The 17,187-nt window shown below is 55.5% G+C and overlaps 2 protein-coding genes across 5 annotated transcripts in view; one reads left to right on the forward strand and one right to left on the reverse strand.

Annotated features, from left to right (window-relative positions):
• Positions 1-8,035, forward strand: part of PITPNM3 (PITPNM family member 3) — a 97,187-nt gene extending 89,152 nt beyond the window's left edge. For both annotated transcript variants that reach the window (XM_024980717.2, XM_024980718.2), the window contains 3 exons: positions 1,405-1,588; positions 2,001-2,129; positions 3,825-8,035. In XM_024980717.2, coding sequence (XP_024836485.1) covers positions 1,405-1,588; positions 2,001-2,129; positions 3,825-4,127 — 616 coding nt within the window. In that variant the 3' untranslated portion in view covers positions 4,128-8,035. The remainder of the gene's footprint in view (positions 1-1,404; positions 1,589-2,000; positions 2,130-3,824) is intronic.
• A 165-nt stretch (positions 8,036-8,200) lies between these two features.
• PIMREG (PICALM interacting mitotic regulator) lies at positions 8,201-12,861 on the reverse strand. Of its 3 annotated transcripts, none has more exons than XM_005220238.5 (6): positions 12,766-12,861; positions 11,902-12,231; positions 10,464-10,759; positions 9,877-9,972; positions 9,209-9,258; positions 8,201-8,833 (listed from the first exon to the last, which is right to left on the reverse strand). In XM_005220238.5, the coding sequence occupies exons 2-5, from the start codon at positions 12,193-12,195 to the stop codon at positions 9,225-9,227; spliced, it is 720 nt and encodes a 239-aa protein (XP_005220295.2). In that variant the 5' UTR covers positions 12,196-12,231; positions 12,766-12,861; the 3' UTR covers positions 8,201-8,833; positions 9,209-9,224.
• Between the last annotated feature and the right edge of the window lie 4,326 nt (positions 12,862-17,187).

The following is a 17,187-nucleotide window of genomic DNA, read 5'->3' on the forward strand; positions in this document are numbered from 1 at the left end:
AAGATGTTCAAGATGGGTGATGAATTCTTATATCTTGTTCCTTGGCTGGGGTCTGTCTTTTTCTCTCTCCATGTGGCTGCTCCAGGTGGCCAGCCTGGGTGATCTCAGACTAGCCAGACTTGGTACCTGGTGACGGGCTTCCCTGCTGGTAACTGGCCTACTATGGTTTCCAGATACCCAGCTGGAAGCTACAAGCCTTCTTAGTACCCAGCCTTGGGATTCAGTGTCTTTCCCACTACACTTGTTCTATTAGTTCCAAGCTAATCCCAGGATCAGCCCAGTTTCAAAGAGGAAGGGAACACATAAAGGTGTGAATGCTGGGACACGTGGCTCACTGGGGGGCCCTTCTTTCGAGACTAGCTAACGCACAGTGCCAATTAAGAGACTGGACTTTTTATAGCTGATTGGAGAAAGCAGAGCAGGCTTCCTGGGAGAGGTGGCATTTGAGTCTGCCCTTGAAGGACAGGCGCATATATATTTCAATCCATGCCACTGTACAAAGATGAGCACAAACAGAAAGGCAAAAGGAAGAAAATACAGGACTGAGTTTGATAGGCCAAGAAGGTGAGGACAGGGAAGAACAGACCATGTGTAGGGATAAGTTCAGGGCCATTGCGTGTTGGAGGCCAGTTTAGGACAGGGTGGGAAGTGTGGCTGGAAACAACCTCCCAGGGCTGTTGTACTGCAGAGAAAGGTGCGAAAGGATTTTGCCAAGAGAAAAACAAAAGAGGTACCACTTGAGTTCCTCCCTTCCTGTCTGCCTCCCTCCAGTCTTCCGAGGCCGGTTCTGGGCCAGGCTCTATGCTGTGGGACTGATGCAGAAAGAGCTCCTAGTTGGAGGAAACTCACAGTCCAGTGGAAGAAAATAAGTCATGGGCACAAGAAGCTGTCCTCCAGGATTCTGAATCGTCAGCATGCCAAAAGTGGACCGATAGCGGTCCTGGGAGTTCTTGGGGACCAGTTCAGTAGGCCTGAGCTGAGGCTTAGCAGTGGAGTTAAAGTGAGAGGGTGGAGTGAAGATGCTGCCTGGTAGAATCAAAGGCTCACTGACTGGCAGGGAGACGGAGGGAAAGGGAGGAATCCAAGTGGCTTGTCTCTGGCTCCAGAAACTTGAGTGATGGCAGTGGCATCAGGGAGAAGGGGACCCAAGCAGAGAGGGCAGGGGTGGGGGACCAGCTGGGCTGTGGGCATGCGGTTGGCACCTGTGGCCATCTGGGGGGAATGGCTAGGACTCACGGGGACTCGGGGTGTGAATTTCTGGGTCCCCCTTGTTTTCCCCTACCATGCCCTGGAACAGCTCCTCCAGCTTCTTGGGGGTACGGGGGAAAGCAAGGGGTGTGGGCTGCTGGGCAGTGGGTGGCTTGCACTGGGCGAGGGCTGGACCCTGAAATATCCTCTCCCTAGGCACTGGCAGGACCTGGGCTACATGATCCTCTACATCACGGGACGGCCAGACATGCAGAAGCAGCGGGTGGTGTCGTGGCTGTCCCAGCACAACTTCCCACAGGGCATGATCTTCTTCTCCGACGGGCTGGTGCACGACCCGCTACGGCAGAAGGCCATCTTCCTGCGCAACCTGATGCAGGAGGTGAGCGTCCGGTGGGGGAGGGGCTTTGGCCAGGGAGGGGTGAGTCCTTGGCCACCCTCCTCCTTGGCCGCTCCTCCTCCCTTAATCTGGGGGGAGCCCCTACTTTACTCCACATGCTCCGATTGTCCAAGCGGATGCCCAGTTGGCAAAGCACACTCATGTGCATCTCATCGGTCCTTTTACTGCCCAGCGAGGTGTGTATCTCCTCCATCTCCACTGATGGATGAGAACGGTGAGGTTTAGGAAGGGGAGGCCACTGCAGAGGGTGGCCCCTGATGCAAGGTGGACCCGTGACCTGGAGTCTGTCTGTGTGCAGAAAAGGGCCCCCCACCAGTGCTCCCCGGGGGGACATCTAGGAATCCTTCGTGGCGGATGCGCTGCCCCTGCCCCCATCAGCTGCCCTGTATTTCAGTGTTTCATCAAAATCAGCGCAGCCTACGGCTCCACGAAGGACATCTCCGTCTACAGCGTGCTGGGCCTGCCGCCCTCCCAGATCTTCATTGTGGGCCGGCCCACCAAGAAGTACCAAACCCAGTGCCAGGTGGGTGGAGGTGGGGGTGTGGGGCCGGTAGAAGCAGAGAGGGGGAGAAGGTGGTTTATTCTGTTGTTTGTTCATTCAGTCATCTGTTCGTTCTTTCACTTGCTCATTCATTCATTCGACAAACACAACTGGGTACCTGTGCGGGGTGTAGGTGGACTCGGATGTCACGTCATCTAGTCTAGAAGGGGAGGTGGAAAAACTAGCCAACAACGACAGTGCAGTGTGGCAATAGCCATAAAGAATGGCAGAGGAGACAGAGAATTGTGGGCCCTAAAGAGGAGCAGCTAAACCTGACTCAGGGACAAGGTTGATTTTTTGAAAGTTGGAAGGGGTTGTCCGTGAAGGGCCTGAGCTTGGATGAGCCTTTATGACAGAGGCAGCAGCAAAAGGAAGGGTCAGGAGGTGGCAGAGCAAGTGTATATTCTGGGAACTGACTGCAAGTGACTCAGCTTGGCTGAGGGTGATGCGGGAGGGAGCCGGAGCAGGGCTTGGCGAGGTGCATGGCGGATGGCCTGCGTGTCTTGCCAAAGTTGGGACTGGATGGCTGTGGAGGGGGTTCATGATTCAGAGAGATCCCTCAGGCTGTGGTTGGAGGGAGCATCAGAGGAAGGGAAGAGGGGAGGGGAGCAACGGCAGGGTGGCAGCAGGGCAGTGAAGGCCTACGGTTTGAGAGGCACTTCTAAAGCAGGATGGATTGGATTTGGTAACGAAGGGATCAGATTCTCAGGATGGGAGAAACGGAATGTCAAGGCTGGCCCTTGGTTTCTGACCTGGGCAACCAGGTGCGCGTGTGCTAAGTTGCTTCAGTCGTGTCTGACTCTTTGCAACCCCATGGACCGTAGCCCGCCAGGCTCCTCTGTTCACGGGATTCTCCAGGCAAGAATACTGGAGTGGGTTGCTATGCCCTTCTCCAGGGGATCTTCCCGACCCAGGGATCGAACCCCCGTCTCTTACATCTCCTGCACTGGCAGGCAGGTTCTTTACCTCTAGCGCCACCTGGGAAGCCCTGGGCAACCAGGCAGGTAGTACCATTACTGGGATTGAGAAGCAGGTGATTGATGGGAAGGTGATAATGATCTCTTTGTACCATGTTGAACGGAGGTGCTTGAGAGTGAGCATCAGGTAGAAGGGCAGAGATGGTGGGACCTCAGAGTGGGGACGGTTAGAGTAGGGCTTCTTAACTCTAACCTGCACACGGATGACCTGGGGAGCTTGTTTAAATGCAGATTCAGATTCCTAGGCCTGGGGTGGGGCCTGACAGTCTGCCTGTCAAAGATCCAGGTCCTGCTGATGCTGATGGTCCACGGCCCACACTTTGAGTAGCAAGGTTCTGCAGGCCCAGCAGAAGGGATTGGCCAGGAGGACCACTGTGGGGACCAGGAAAACATCAGTGAAGTTCCCTGGGGTAGAAGCTGGAGGAGGGGAGAGACTTACCTTTGGGGGACCTTAGTGAAAGTGACAAGGATGAGAGAGCTTCAGGAATCCAGGAAATCCCAGGTGTGACCCGTGGGTCAGACCGAAGCACTCAGTTGTACCAAGCCAGACAGGGAGCCTCTAAGAGTAATGAGCAACCTGGGTCGGGGAGAAGCTGGGTGCTCCAGGGAAGGGGCGATGTTGGGGCTGGTGGGGGCGGGGGTTGGAGACTGGACCAGGGCCCGCCTGCCCGCGCTGTCCTGACGCCTGTCCCCTCCGCAGTTCCTGAGCGAGGGCTACGCGGCGCACTTGGCGGCGCTGGAGGCTGGCCACCGCTCGCGCCCCAAAAAGAACAGCTCGCGCATGATCCTACGCAAGGGCAGCTTCGGCCTCCACGCGCAGCCTGACTTCCTGCGGAAGCGCAACCACCTGCGCCGGACCATGTCGGTTCAGCAGCCCGACCCGCCCGCCAACCCCAAGCCCGAGCGGGCCCAGAGCCAGCCCGAGTCCGACAAGGACCACGAGCGGCCCCTGCCCGCGCTCAGCTGGGCGCGCGGGCCCCCCAAGTTCGAGTCGGTGCCCTGAGGGCCGGGCGGTGCAGCAGAGCAAGGTCGTGGGGGGCCCACCAGGGCTGCCTGCGGGGACGGGAGGGGCTGCCTTGTCCCCGGCAGACACAGGCTGTTTCCTGCTTTTTCCCTCCCGTGTCTGTCCAGCAAAGTGTCCAACCAGCGAGGCGGGAGGGACCCTGCCTGGCCTTGGCGGGGAGGCTCCCTGGGCGGCAAAGGGTTGAGATCCAGGGGTCTCAATGCAGTCGCTGCTGCTCCCCTACGCCTGCAAGGCAAGCCCCAGTCAGGGTGGATGTCTGTGTAACCCCCGGGGGGCAGGCTTGCCTGGAGCCCGAGTGTTTGACAAAGTCGACCATCTCTCTGAGTTCCGGAGGCTTGGGCAGTGATGGTTGGCAGGCCCTAAACGGAGGCGCCCCCCAATCAGGGACCAACAGCCGCTGGCAAGTGCAGCTTCTTGGTTGCCTGCTGGGGTGAGGGGAGAGGGGCAAGTGGCATTTGTGCCCGCCCCCTGGCTACGTCCCAGGTCACCATCCTGGGCCTGGCTCGCCTGTGGCCAAGTGGCCACTATCTGGGAGTGAGATGATGTCCAGTAGGTTCATCCTATGTTTGAGCTGTCTGTCCAAAGACGGTTGGGGGCGGGGTCTGGTGCTGACGGTCTGTCCTCCTGCAGCTGTCTATGGTCCCCCCTTTCTTGTCCTCTGTATCCTTGCCTTTCTCCCAGGGCCCTGGAGGACAGTCCTGCCTCTTCCCGGAGTCCTGCCCTGGTGCCCTCCGCCGTGAGGCTGCGGCCCTGGGCTGTGGCCTAGCTGGGCTGGCTGAGAACCCTTGAGCCTGTTGCTTGCCCTCGCTGGGCCCTGCCTTCCTTCTGTAATTGGAGGGGTCTCCCCAGCTGAGATCGTGGGGCGCTTTTGACTCCTAGCCTGTCCTGCACTTCTGCCCTCTGCGGCTTTTCAGGCCTAAGAGCCCTTCAGAGTGCCCAGGGATCTATACCCTCCCCGCCGACTGAGAGAGGGGCTCTGGGGGCCCACCACTTCCAAGGAAGCCCCTCTGCGGGGGTTGCTGGGAAAGGGGGTCCCTGCTCCGTGGAGATGTTGCTTTGCACTGATGCCCAAACCTGGCGTCCCAGGAACAGAGACATCTCCCCGCAGGCTCTGGCCTGGCTCCTCCTCCCCAGCTCGGCTCAGAGTGATTTCTCCCCTTGGCTCCTGGAAGGTAGACAGCTGAGGTCCCAGAGCTCCGGGGGTTCATGTAATTTTGGCTCAAACTGTTGTGTTCTCTGCCCTTCCCCCGGCCATTCAGCTTGGTTTGATGCCTATAACCTCCTCTTGGGTCGTCCCTTGAGGTTGGCAGGGCTTGGCTCTTCTGGGGTTCCCTCAAATTCTGCCCAGGCCTTCCTGCTGCTGAGCCCCTGGCCAGGGCATTGGTCCCCTGCACTTCTCCTGCTTCCTGGCCCAGACCCACGCCTGCTGTGTGGGGTGCTTCCCGGGCCGCCTCCGAGTCCCTCCGGGCTGTCGCTGAGGCTAGTCCAGCTCTTTTAGCCGGGCTCTGTGTCGGGGCTGGGCTGCCCCGGGGCCCAGATGTCTGTTCGCCCAGCAGGCACCTGTTTTGCTTGGTGTTGCTTCTGCTGTCTACCTCTCGCAGCTCCCATGTGGCCAGGGTCCTCCCCAGTGGCGGCTGCTGGTGGGGGCAACTGGCCCTGCTGTTGTGAATCACCTGGCACACTCGACGCCCATCTGGGGCTGGAGGGGTCCGGGCTCCCAGCCCCCACCCTTGCTCTACGAGAACTGTGTCTTCTGCAGCTCCACTTCCAGCGCTGCATCTGCACCCAAACCCAGAGCTGCTGGCAAGTCTGTCGGGGAAGGGTGATCACCCCCAGCTTCTTCTCTGGTCCTGCCTTTGGTGGTTCACGACAGGCCCATCCCTCCTTTAACATTTTACCCTTCTTGGCTCTCCATTGGGCACCAGCTCCTATGGCATAGTCACCCCAAAGCCAATCTCTCCCCTCCTTTCCAAAATAGACCCTGAATTAAACTCGGGCAGAGATAGTCTGCTTCTCTGAAATCCATCTCCTTTTTGCAAAAGCCACTGATGTATTACTCTCAAGTGATGAAATAATTAGCGTGAGATACTTTTCCCCCAGCTAGAGTACCTCTACCCCTTTTTTTTCTGAGAACCCCAGCCTGGGAGCAAGAGAGGCTGGGACCCTGAAGAATTTGGAGTGTGGGGGAACACGATTCTGTGGTTGTGGGGGTCAGAGCTGGGACGTGAGCCCCAGCAGAGGGCCCGCACCCTTTCCTTTCCAGAGCTCCGGTTTGGGGCTCTGATGACTTGCAGCTTGATATGGAAGGTGTACAATGAGGTATTCTGAACACAGTGTTTTGGGAGCTGCAGTTGGTGTGTGTAAATGTGTGTACGTGGGGTTCTGTATAGTGATCAGACTCGTTTCAGTACTGCTTTCATGGCAACTCTGTAACCAGTATGCACTTTCTCTGCTAGTGGTTTGTTTGATTTTTGTCCATCCAGTTGAGTTGGAGAAAAACAAAGAACCAACTTGTGTTCTCTGGAGGGGTTGCCGCTGCCTCTCCTGGAGTAGTTCTGTGACCCCCAATCCGGCTGTTTCCTAGAGAATCCTTCCAGCTCCTGGTGTGCCTGCTCCCAGGGGCTGGGAAACAGATCTTCCTGCCTGACCAAAGCTCCTTGTTTCTTGCGTGGCATGTTTGTTCTTCCTAGTCCGGGGGGCTATCCCGATAGATGGCCTGCCTGCTGCCTTCCCCTGCCTTCACCCTGTTGGGGGTTCAGGGTGCATCTGTAGCCAGGGCCTGCTCTTCCAGCCTCATGGCATTTTTCTAAAGATCTCAACTCCTCTCTTAGGCTCCGCAACAGATACATTGAAAAAAAAAAAAGTCGGACTCTTTCCTGCACTTGGGTAAATGGCCCTCCAGTCTGGGTGCTGGGCCACAGAAAATAAACAATTTTGAACCCCAGTATTCCAGACATTACTGGGGGTGGGCTCTAGGAAAGGGGGGAGGCTGGATCTCATGGTTTTTAAACTGTACTTTTATCACTTTGGAGCCCAGAACCACGCCCCGGAAGTGCCCTGCAGATAAAACATGGCGCCAGTGTTTCAATGGAAGCCGGACCCCGAGGCATGTGGAAATGGGTCCCGAGGTGGTGCCGGTTTTGCGGGGACACTCACCCACCCAGCCCAGGTGCAGCTCCGCCCGGGAGGGGTGCCTTGCCTGCGGAGCCTCAACTTGACCCCGCCTTAAATGACCAACCTTCCTGCCGAATCCCCGGGGGGTTGGGGTGCCAAGTGCTCTGGAAACCTACTCTCTTTTGGCTCAGCCAAAGGAAACGTCCCCTCCCCTTCCCCTGACCCCGGGCATGGGGGAACTTTCTTAAAAATCCTAAGTAGGGTTCAGTCCAAGCAGCGAGGCATGGCCTGGGTCCTTGACTCCTGGCTGAGAAACCAACAGGGTGATTGGGAAAAAAAAAAAAAAAATCAAGAGTTTGTCCCCCACCCTCATGCACAGAAGGAGAGGCAGGTGACATCAAGGAGGGGTGGGACCGTAGGGCGGCCGGCTGGTGGGGACTCCTGCCCTCGGACCCCGCTGTCCTTTTCTGTTTGTTTACTTGGTGATGGCAGCCCGTCGGATCTTGTCTGTCTGACTGTTCCTAAGTGTGCAACTCGCAGTATTATTTGTGGTGGATGGTTCTGTGGTGAAAAAGATTTATTCTATTTCTCATGGCTGCCTTGTACAAAATCCATTAGAAAAGAAAATGTAAAATATGAGATTTCTAACAAGACAAAAACAGCACTATGAAGTTAAAAAGATTTTTACAACTGGTCTTGATTTTGATGTGAGCTGGTTTTTAACTCTCAAATGTTGTCACTTAAATAAAAACCTTATTTGCCTTTAAAACATACCTTGCTCTGGACTAAGCCGAGAGACCTTTCCCGTTGCTTGTGTTCCCCCTGATCTGAGGGCAGGCTGGCTCAGAGTTGGGGTGGGTGATGGTGACAAAGCCAGGTCCCAGACCTATTGCCCAGAGCGGTGTGGGGGGTAGCGATGACAGCAAACAGATGCCAGCTACAGAAAGAGTCTTTATTATGAAAAACCAGTGTGATCCAGGAAAGTCACACACTGGCTTCTTTCTAATAAAATGACAAAGCAGATTTCTTAAATAATTTACAAAGGGCAGAAATCGCTACTGAATAGTGTGTGCCCTCTACGCCCACAGTGCCCTGTGCTGAGAATGAGAATAGGTCCCTGTGGACCCAGGATCTGGGGTCTGGAAACCTCTCCCACCCCTCCTTCTGGGGTTCTTGTGTGGGAAGTAGGGCTAAATCTGGGTTCTCAAGAGCCCCCGCACTGGTGATAATATGGTCTGACTCTTTGTAGACCCCACTCCTGGATACATAGCTCAGGCTCTCAAATATTACCTGCCATCTGCACTTCACGTTACAAACGAAGCAACTGTAAAGCTCATACGTGGGTTGAGTTCCTAAGCCCCAAAGGGAAGTAGAATGAATGGTTCCCCCCACCCCTCCGAGATCTCCCTGAGTCGCTTGCAGGCTGTGGCAGGTGGTCCCTGGTGGGCCGGGAGGTGGCTGAAGCAGGAAAGCAGAGGACCCCAAGCAGCCCCCACCTGGGGCTTTGTGAGTCAGGTCCTTGTTTGTGGCAGCTCAGGGGCATCACCAGCAACTCCCGGGAGGTGTGGATCCTGAGTATGAGGGCATGGTGGTCAGCTATGGCTTGCTTCCTGCAAGACAGAGCTCCTTCATACCCCAGGGGAAATGGGAACACCAGAGACTTCCCCCCCCACCAAATGAGGTTCTGGAAGGTGGTTGTGGCTGTTGGGGGTGCCCCGCGTGTGCTCCATCAGTGATGGGCTCAGTGAGGTTAGCCACAGCCCTGGCTCCCAGCAGATCAGAGGATTTGCATGCTTTCGGCTCTGTGGGGCCCATCAACTCTACATCTTTTTCCAGCAAAGACTCAGTTCCAGATATGCCTACGAGCTCATGGAGGAAGAGGAGAAGGAGGAGGAGGGCGAGGGAGAAGAAAGCTCTGAGAAAGACACTTGGAAGGAGGGCATTACCTGAAGGGTGCTGTCCTCAGTCTCGGATGAGAGAAACAGTCATGTCGCCACTAGAGATGGGAGAGCGGTGGGGACAGTGCTGCTGTCTGTCCTGGGTGCTTCAGGCTCTGAGGGGCCCTCCCCACCCAGGCTAGACAAGACCAGACCTGGCAGTGTGGTGGGTACACGGCCCAGTTGGCATGTAGTCAGCGCCAGCGGGGACCCACCTCAGAGCCTATCACAGCCACATACATATGACCCCAGTTAGGGCAGCTCCAGGCGCAGGTGCTGCCCCAGGACAGGGTCCTAAGCAGACAGACCAGGCATTTCACAGCAGCCACGTCACTTTCCCCAGTTCCAGGGTGGGCATGGTGGAGAGGAACCATGGAGAGTGAGTGGTGGAAGAAGGGTGGATCTTTCAGGAACCAGGTACCCCGTCACATGTGATAGACACATTTTGGGGCCCAGGGCCCGGGGGGCCACATCCATCCAGGTGTGTCCTTAACTACCACCCCAACCTAAATATTTGATCAAGGAGGAGACCAGGGCATGTTGCAGAGGCTCAGAGAGGGAGAGAGATTGTTAGACTCACACAGCAGAGTCTGAACAAGAGACCTGCCTAAAAAAGTGGCCTGGCTCGCAGGGGACTCTCCTGGCCATGTCCTTTGAAGCACGGTAAGCTGGCTCACCTGTCCTCCGCTACGATGGCCTCCTCTAGCTCTTGGGACACCTTTTGGAGATGCCGGATTCCTGCCCCCACAGGCTCCAGGTCACTGTCAGACTCACTGGACAGAAGGAAAAGCCATGCGTATCAGTCACTAGCTGGAAACTGTGGCAGGAGCCTATTCTAACCCAGCACTGGGACCTGGTGTACAGGCCCCAGAGATGACCATGTGGGCTGGGAACTGATCATCCCAGACCCCCATTCTAGGAAGTGTTGTCAGAGGGGCTTGGAGCAGATGGCAGAGAACAGCTGGAGGCCATTGTCAAGGGTAGATGATCCTGCAGATAGGTGAGCATCCACCCACTGACCCCGCCAGGTGGCTTCAAAAACTTTTGGTGGAGCTTGGATGACTGGGATAGTCTTAGAGTTAAGCTTGCCTCTTCCTTTGGCAGGTGGGGAAACTCAGGCCCAGAAGGACCTCCCCAGGTCCCCCATAGTGGGGCGCAGAGCTGAGCCAGAGCATGGATGTGGCTCAGCTCAGGGTGTCCTGAAGGTGCTCAGCAGCCCCCAGGGCCCAGTTAGTATTTGAAGGGCAGGCACTACCCCACTCACCTAGGGGAGCAGAGGGGCTCTGCTGAGGAGTAGGGGCTCCGGAAGGCAGCCTCCCTTCTGGACCGTCGCCAAGGGTGGGCACGGGAGCTCATCTGGACAGAGAGGCGGTGGTACTCTTTCTCCCAGGGGCCCAGGGTTGAGTGGGCAGGGGCGGCCACAGATAGCCGGGTGCTCCTCTGGCTCAGGCTGTGAGCTGGGGGGCTACTGCCCTTCTGGGCCCCTCTCTTCCTCCTCCTGGCTTTCACCTGGGTTTCCACCAGCCACTTGGTGCCACTTTGGCAGGACTCCTGGATCCTCTGTGACATGGAAAAGTCAGTGTGGACAAGCCAGGAGTGAGCTACCTGATTCCTCAGGGCATCCCCCAACCCCTCAGCCCACCAGCTGGTCCTACAGATCCAGGCAGCCTTTAGGCTCAGAGTGAAGGATGCGAATGAGTCCATGAGGCCACAGGTCCATGGCAGGGACCCAGCTCAGGCCCCCAGGGATAAGTGCATGGGTAGCAGCAGAACCTCTCTGGCTCATGGAGCCTGCTGCTGCTAAGTCACTTCAGTCGTGTCCGACTCTGTGTGACCCCATAGACGGCAGCCCAAGCCTGCATTGGTCTAAATCCAAACCCTCTTTCTGGACAGACTCAAAGGGGAGGACCGGGGGAGACCACACCTACCCCCAGGAGACAGTGAAATAATTCTAAACATGTTTGGCACACACCCTACCTTCTCACGCCCTGCCTTGCTCTCTGTCCTCCAGCCATACCCAGACTAAGTTCCTGCCAGTTCTCTGCAGCATCTTGCTCTCCTTCAACCCTGGGCCTGGACTATTTCACCTGTCTTGTACACTCCTCTTACCTCCTCATACCTCCCCTTTCCTGGGGGAATTCCATGGAGTCACCTCCTCCAGGAAGCCTTCACTGACTAAGCTTGTTTTTGGTGTTCCCCCACCATTAGCCCTTTGCATGCAATTTCCTCTCACAGTATAACTCTATCATCTTGTCTTGTGATGTTCTTTTTCCTCCACAACACTGTTTTCATTCACTCATTCAGCTATTTGTTGAGCATCTACTGTGTGCCATGGCGCTAGTGGTAAAGAAACTGCCTGCCAATGCAGAAGAGATAGGAGACATGGGCTTGATCCCTGGATTGGGAAGGTCCCCTGGAGGAGGGCATGGCAACCCACCCCAGTATTCTTGCCTAGAGAATCCCATGTACAGAGGAGCCTGGTGAGCTACAGTCCATAGGGTAACAAAGAGTCAGACATGACTGAAGCGACTTAGCATGCATGCACTACTGTGTACCAGGAATTGTTTGGAGAGCTGGGGACACAGTAATAAATCAAGGACCCTGTCTTCACAGAGTCTCTATTCTTGGGGGCTCTTTGGGGGCAGCCATGTTTTCCACATCAAGGAAGCCCTACATCCATACCTGGACATGGTCGGCATTACCTGGGACATGGCACCCAAGGTGCTCTTAGCTGAGTGAGCTGCAGCCTGGAGGCCCTGCTGCCCTGGCTCTGGGGTTTCCAGGCGTTTCCAGGAGGGGCCCACCCCGAGGTTGAGGCTGACTGCTCTCAGGGGCAGCCGTCTCTGGAACTGTCTGCACAGGGAGCCCAGGGCCCCGCTGGAGGTGTCCGGGTGGCTGGCTACAGGCTGCAGGGCCTCGCTCTCCTCCAACCGCTCCTGGTTCTGGAGAGACCTCCGACGCAGGGAAGCCCCCACAGCTGGCCATCGAGAAGCCATCTGACTGTTCAAGAGTCTGTTCTGTTCCCACAGACCCTGGGGAGGAGATCAATGGGAGATCAGCAGGGTATCCCCCATCCCACTCCCAGGATCCAGTGAGACACCGGGTACCAGAGGAAGAGATTCCTGTCCTGGGGCCCATGGGGTGGGGCGCTTGTCAACCGTGGGTGCAGGAAAGAGGAATTCTTCCTAGAAGTGAGGTCAGCGAGGCCCGGGAGAGGGCAGAGTCTGAACAAGTCCGGCCAGCAAGGCGTCCCTTGCTGTGAGTGTCTGGATTAACTGTCTTTTCATCCCAGCCTACTTTCCGTTATCTGCCTCAGGCTGGGAGGGAGGCAGTCAGGACCCGCCGGCCTTCGCTGAGCCTCAGCACTTGGCCCAAGGCTGGACTAGGGACTCTTTCACGAGCTCGCCCTAACCCAACGCGCGGAGGTGGGCTGACCAGACACCCCGATGTCCATCCGGCTATACCAAGAAGCCCCACATGCCGTGCCCGTCCTAACTAGAGGTCCCCACCCCACCTGCTCCCGTCCCTTCTGAACAGAACCCCACCACGCCCCGGCCCGCACTCACCCAACAGCTCCCAAGGCTGACCAGACGACGAGCATAGCCGCTCCTCGCCCATCCAGTCAATTTGAAACACCGCGCGGATCCGCCCCCCTGGTCCTGTCCTCACAGCTGATTGGCTCCGTCCCCGCCTCGCGGCCACGCCAGGGATCCGATTGGCTCCTGCGCCAGTGGCTGTGAATCCTGCTCTCGGATTGGCCCGGCCGTCCCCATTCATTTTCTGGAGGCCCGCTGGGCAGGGAGCCGGGCTTAGAGGACCCTTTGTATCTACGGGTCCCGCCCGAGTTTCCTGCAGAATCCGTAGCCCGCGCCGGCTCAGCCCCGGCGCCACCTACTGACGCTCGGTCTCGGGCCACTGACCCCATCCTTAACTTTATAAAGGGTTCTGGCTGGCCTGACTGGGCGGGGCGAGGCGGGGTCCCCGGCTCCTAAGAGTCCCTCCTATCCTGCCTGAAGGTCTCAGTGGTTTTGTCAGAAAGAGCCTGGGCTGGGAACTCGGAGCCTTGGGTTGCTGTGGAAATTTTGTTTCCAACTTTCCTCATGACCCTCTGCCTTCCTGAGACTGTCCTTCAGTTCACCAAACTTGCCACCCGCACGGATCCCCAGGAAAACCCATCCTGGAAGAGGGGACAGATTGAGTGCACCTCCCCAGCCCCCTACCTCCACTCCAAGTACGCCCCCCACCCCTGTCCCACTGACCATCCCCTCTATCCAGCTGAGTGCCTCCCTCCTTCCCTTTAGCATCCAAGCTAAAAAATTCACCATTTAGAAAGCCCCCTCCCCCCTCCCCCTCAAAGTAGTCCCTACTCCGTTTCCTCACTGCCTTCCTCACCTGGAACCTGCCCCCCCCCCCCCAAATAAAACCCCCCCATTCCCGAGTTTCAACTTATGGGTCCCTTGAAGGTCAGTCCTTAACCCTGTTATTCACCTCTGGGTCATCTCCCCCACACCCTGGTAAAGGGACTCTCCCCATGGCAGGAGACCGATTCAAACGAGTCACTTACTATGCACCTGGCCGTGGTGCAGTGATTAAAGAATCTGCCTGTCAATGCAGGAGAGGAGGGAGACATGGGTTCGATCTTTGGGTTGGGAGGATCCCCTGGAGAAGAGAATGGCAACCCACTCCAGTATTCTTGCCTAGAAAATTCCATGGACAGAGCAGCCTGGAGGGCTACAGTCTATGCAGTCCTAAAGAGTTGGACTGGAGAAGGAAATGACAACCCACTCCAGTATTCTTGCCTGGAGAATCCCATGGACATAAGAGCCTGGCAGGCTATAGTCTATGGAGTCGCAAGAGTGGGACACAACTGAGCAGCTAAGCATAGCACAGAGTTGGACACAGCTGAGCACACGCACGTGTGCACTATGCACCAGGTACTAATTTCCAAGCACTTTACAGGAGGGACTCAAGAGCCCCTCGCTGCAGCCTAGGACTAGATGAGGAAATGGAGGTGTGGGGAGGTCGGGTCAATTTTCCTGTTTATATGCAGCAAGGATTCAAACTCTGTCACCCTGGGACCAGGGTCCATGAGCCTCTCCAGCATAGCACATGGCCTCTCCTCAGGCTGCACCTCTCCCCACAGTTGTACCCAACCAGCACCTGGCTCCCCTTCTCCTCCTGGGTGCGGTGGGCACCTTAAACCAACATGCTCCAACAAGGTCACGCTGGTGTCTCTCAACCCCCCTTTTCTCCTTCCTCATTCCCCTCACCTGTCCTTCCAATTATTTACTTGTGTCTGATAGATTAAGCTCTGTGCTGACAATGATCCACAAAGGTGAACCAAACGGGTGAACTAACTTGGTGAACTAGCTCAGACCTGGTATGTGGGGGAAAGACAGACATGGATGAGTCAAATAACAAATCCTCAATTCATCAAAGAGAATTATGACACAAAAATTATGTCACTTAAAGCTGAGACCTACAGAATGAGTTCACCAAGCAAAGAACGTGTGTGTGTGTGTGTGTATGTGTGTATTTGGGGGTGGGGATCTTCTCCCACAAAGAACATCATGTCTGGGGGGCCAAGGACTCAGGTGAGACCCGCCCCCCCCCCAGCACACATACCTATGTGTAACTGAAACAAAATCTTCCTGAAACAATACTTGACAATGTGTGGGGTGCTTTGACATAATTTCTATTCAGTATTTAATTTTTTGAAAATGCTGGTGGCAACTTGCTGCATTTGTTTTTCAGTGGTTCACTAAGAGTTCCGAGCTGTGGTTTGAAAAACCCTGCTCTGTTCTGCATGTTCAACTTCTTCCCCAGTTGAGTTGTTTCCAAAGCATCTGAAGTGTTTGTTCCCACACTTCTGGTATGCTTGTTGAATTTGTTATTGTAATTAGGGAATTTCATTCATGTCCTCTTCCAGTGCAAGATGAAGGGGAAAAGAAAGAGTTATTATTTTTCTGGAAACTAAGCTGAATGTGTGTGAAAGACTCAGGGAAGATGACGCACTTGGAAACAAAGCCTCTCAAATTGGATTGTCTTTCGCCATTGTCCATCCACGCCTGTCTGCCTGTCCTAGTGCCTGGCACGTACATCATGGGCACTGATACAATAGCTTATATATGTCAAGCCCTTACATGTGTGTGCTAAGTGCATTTCCTTTTCTTAATCTTCCTTAATCCTCCAGCAACACTATGAAGTAGGAGCTATTTTTATTCCCATTACACATGACAAAACTGAGATTCAGACAGGTGAGGTGTCTCGCCCAAGAGGGAACAGAGAGTGGAGCTGCAACTTAAATCCTGGAGATCTGACTCTGAAACCTGAATTCCTAACCTTGGGTTCCATGGCCTCCTCAAGTGTCAGGACGGAGGCGGTGATGCCCCAGAGGCCCTCCCTGCTTGGAGCTTTTGGCCCCCCTCCCTCATCTCCATGACTGACAGGGCAGGTGAAGGAGAGCAGTCTCCATGGCAATAAAAGAAGGAAGAAACATTTTCTTCTCAATGAGGAGCCTCTCTCATTGCCTTTCGAGGAGGGTGGAGTGTAGGAGTGGAAAGGAGGATGTACGGAGGGGAGCAGGCTCCCAGGGAAGGAGTGGTGGGTGCAGGGGCTCTTGGTCCTCCTTGCAAGAACTAAAAACCAGTCCGTGGTCCGAGGCTGAGGTTTTCTAGGTCCAGCTCCATCCATGACTCTTGGGGAGGAGGTTGGAGGAAGAGGAGCTCCAGCCTTGCCCTGCCCTAAGGGCTCCCTGTCTAACAGAGTACTTTCTCCAGTAAACCTGACCTCCTAGAATTGCCAGTGTGTTGGAAGAAGCAGATGTTATACTGTGTTAAATGTCATGAATGTGAGATGCTACGAGATGATGAAAGGATATAAAAGGAATTGAGGGTCGGGCAGGTTTCCCTTAGCATATGGTGTTTTAGCTGAGGAGTTAGGGGGCAAAACAGGAGAGTTTTTCCAACAGAGGGGTCTATTTTGGGAGGCCAGAGTACCACCAAGTTCCAGGAGCAGAGGAAGGCCAAGCAAGATGGAGAGGCTAGGGGTTGGGTGGCAGGAGGCAGGGCTGGCAGGATCCTATAGGCCGGGGAAGGAGCTTAGAATTTATCCTGATGGCAGTAGGGAGCCTTTGCTGAATTTTCAGAGGGAACTGGGATTATTAGAGTTCTGTTTTTATGAAGCCCATTTGGAGGTTAGTTTGGGGGCCAAGCAGGGACTGGGGTCCATCTAGAGGCTATGGCCTGAGCACCTCTTTCTTCTCAGAAGTGAAATGGAAACCTCTGGCATCAGCTTCAACAGCCCCTTCCCCTCACATCCCCCAGTCTGACCAGCCATGGGCCAAATCTGTGAGTTGGACCCCTGGGTGTGTGTGCCTTTTTTCCCAACTGTGTTGCTTGGCATGCATGCTCTTAGTTTCTCAAGGGATCAAACTTTGTGCCCCCTGAAGTGGAAGCGCAGAGTTCCCACCGCTGGACAATGGGGAAATCCTCACATGTGCCTTTCGACTCTCTGCAAAACAACTGAAGCAGAGGGAGAGAGCGAGCAGTGCAAGACCCAGTTAGAACTTTTTCTTCTGCTGTGAATGATATCAGGGGCAGAAAATGCCTAAAATGTAAAGCCTAGTAGCATGAATACTTATGAACCGCGCCCCCCCCCCCCCCACCATGTAACCATCAGCTGGGTGAAGAAACAGAACGCTGCTGAGACCCCAGAAGCAACCCCTGCCCCTGCTCTCTGGCCTCCCTCCCTTGACTTTTACGGAAATCTCTTTGATTTTCCTTTGTAGTTTTACCGTCTAAATACCCATCTCACCTCCTTTGCAGGCGGACTGCTTTAGGTTGCTGTGTAGCTGCAGAAAGAATGGAACGGAAAAGAAGGGCCACTGCCTTACCCCCACTCCACCTTAACTCCTGCCCCTAGAGAAGGACGAAGCTGGGCCCACGGGAGGAGGGAAGGTTCTGAGCACTGAGGGATGGGTTCTGGAG

The sequence above is a fragment of the Bos taurus genome, chromosome 19 (assembly GCF_002263795.3).
Source record: "Bos taurus isolate L1 Dominette 01449 registration number 42190680 breed Hereford chromosome 19, ARS-UCD2.0, whole genome shotgun sequence".
Classification (NCBI taxonomy): Eukaryota; Metazoa; Chordata; class Mammalia; order Artiodactyla; family Bovidae; genus Bos; species Bos taurus.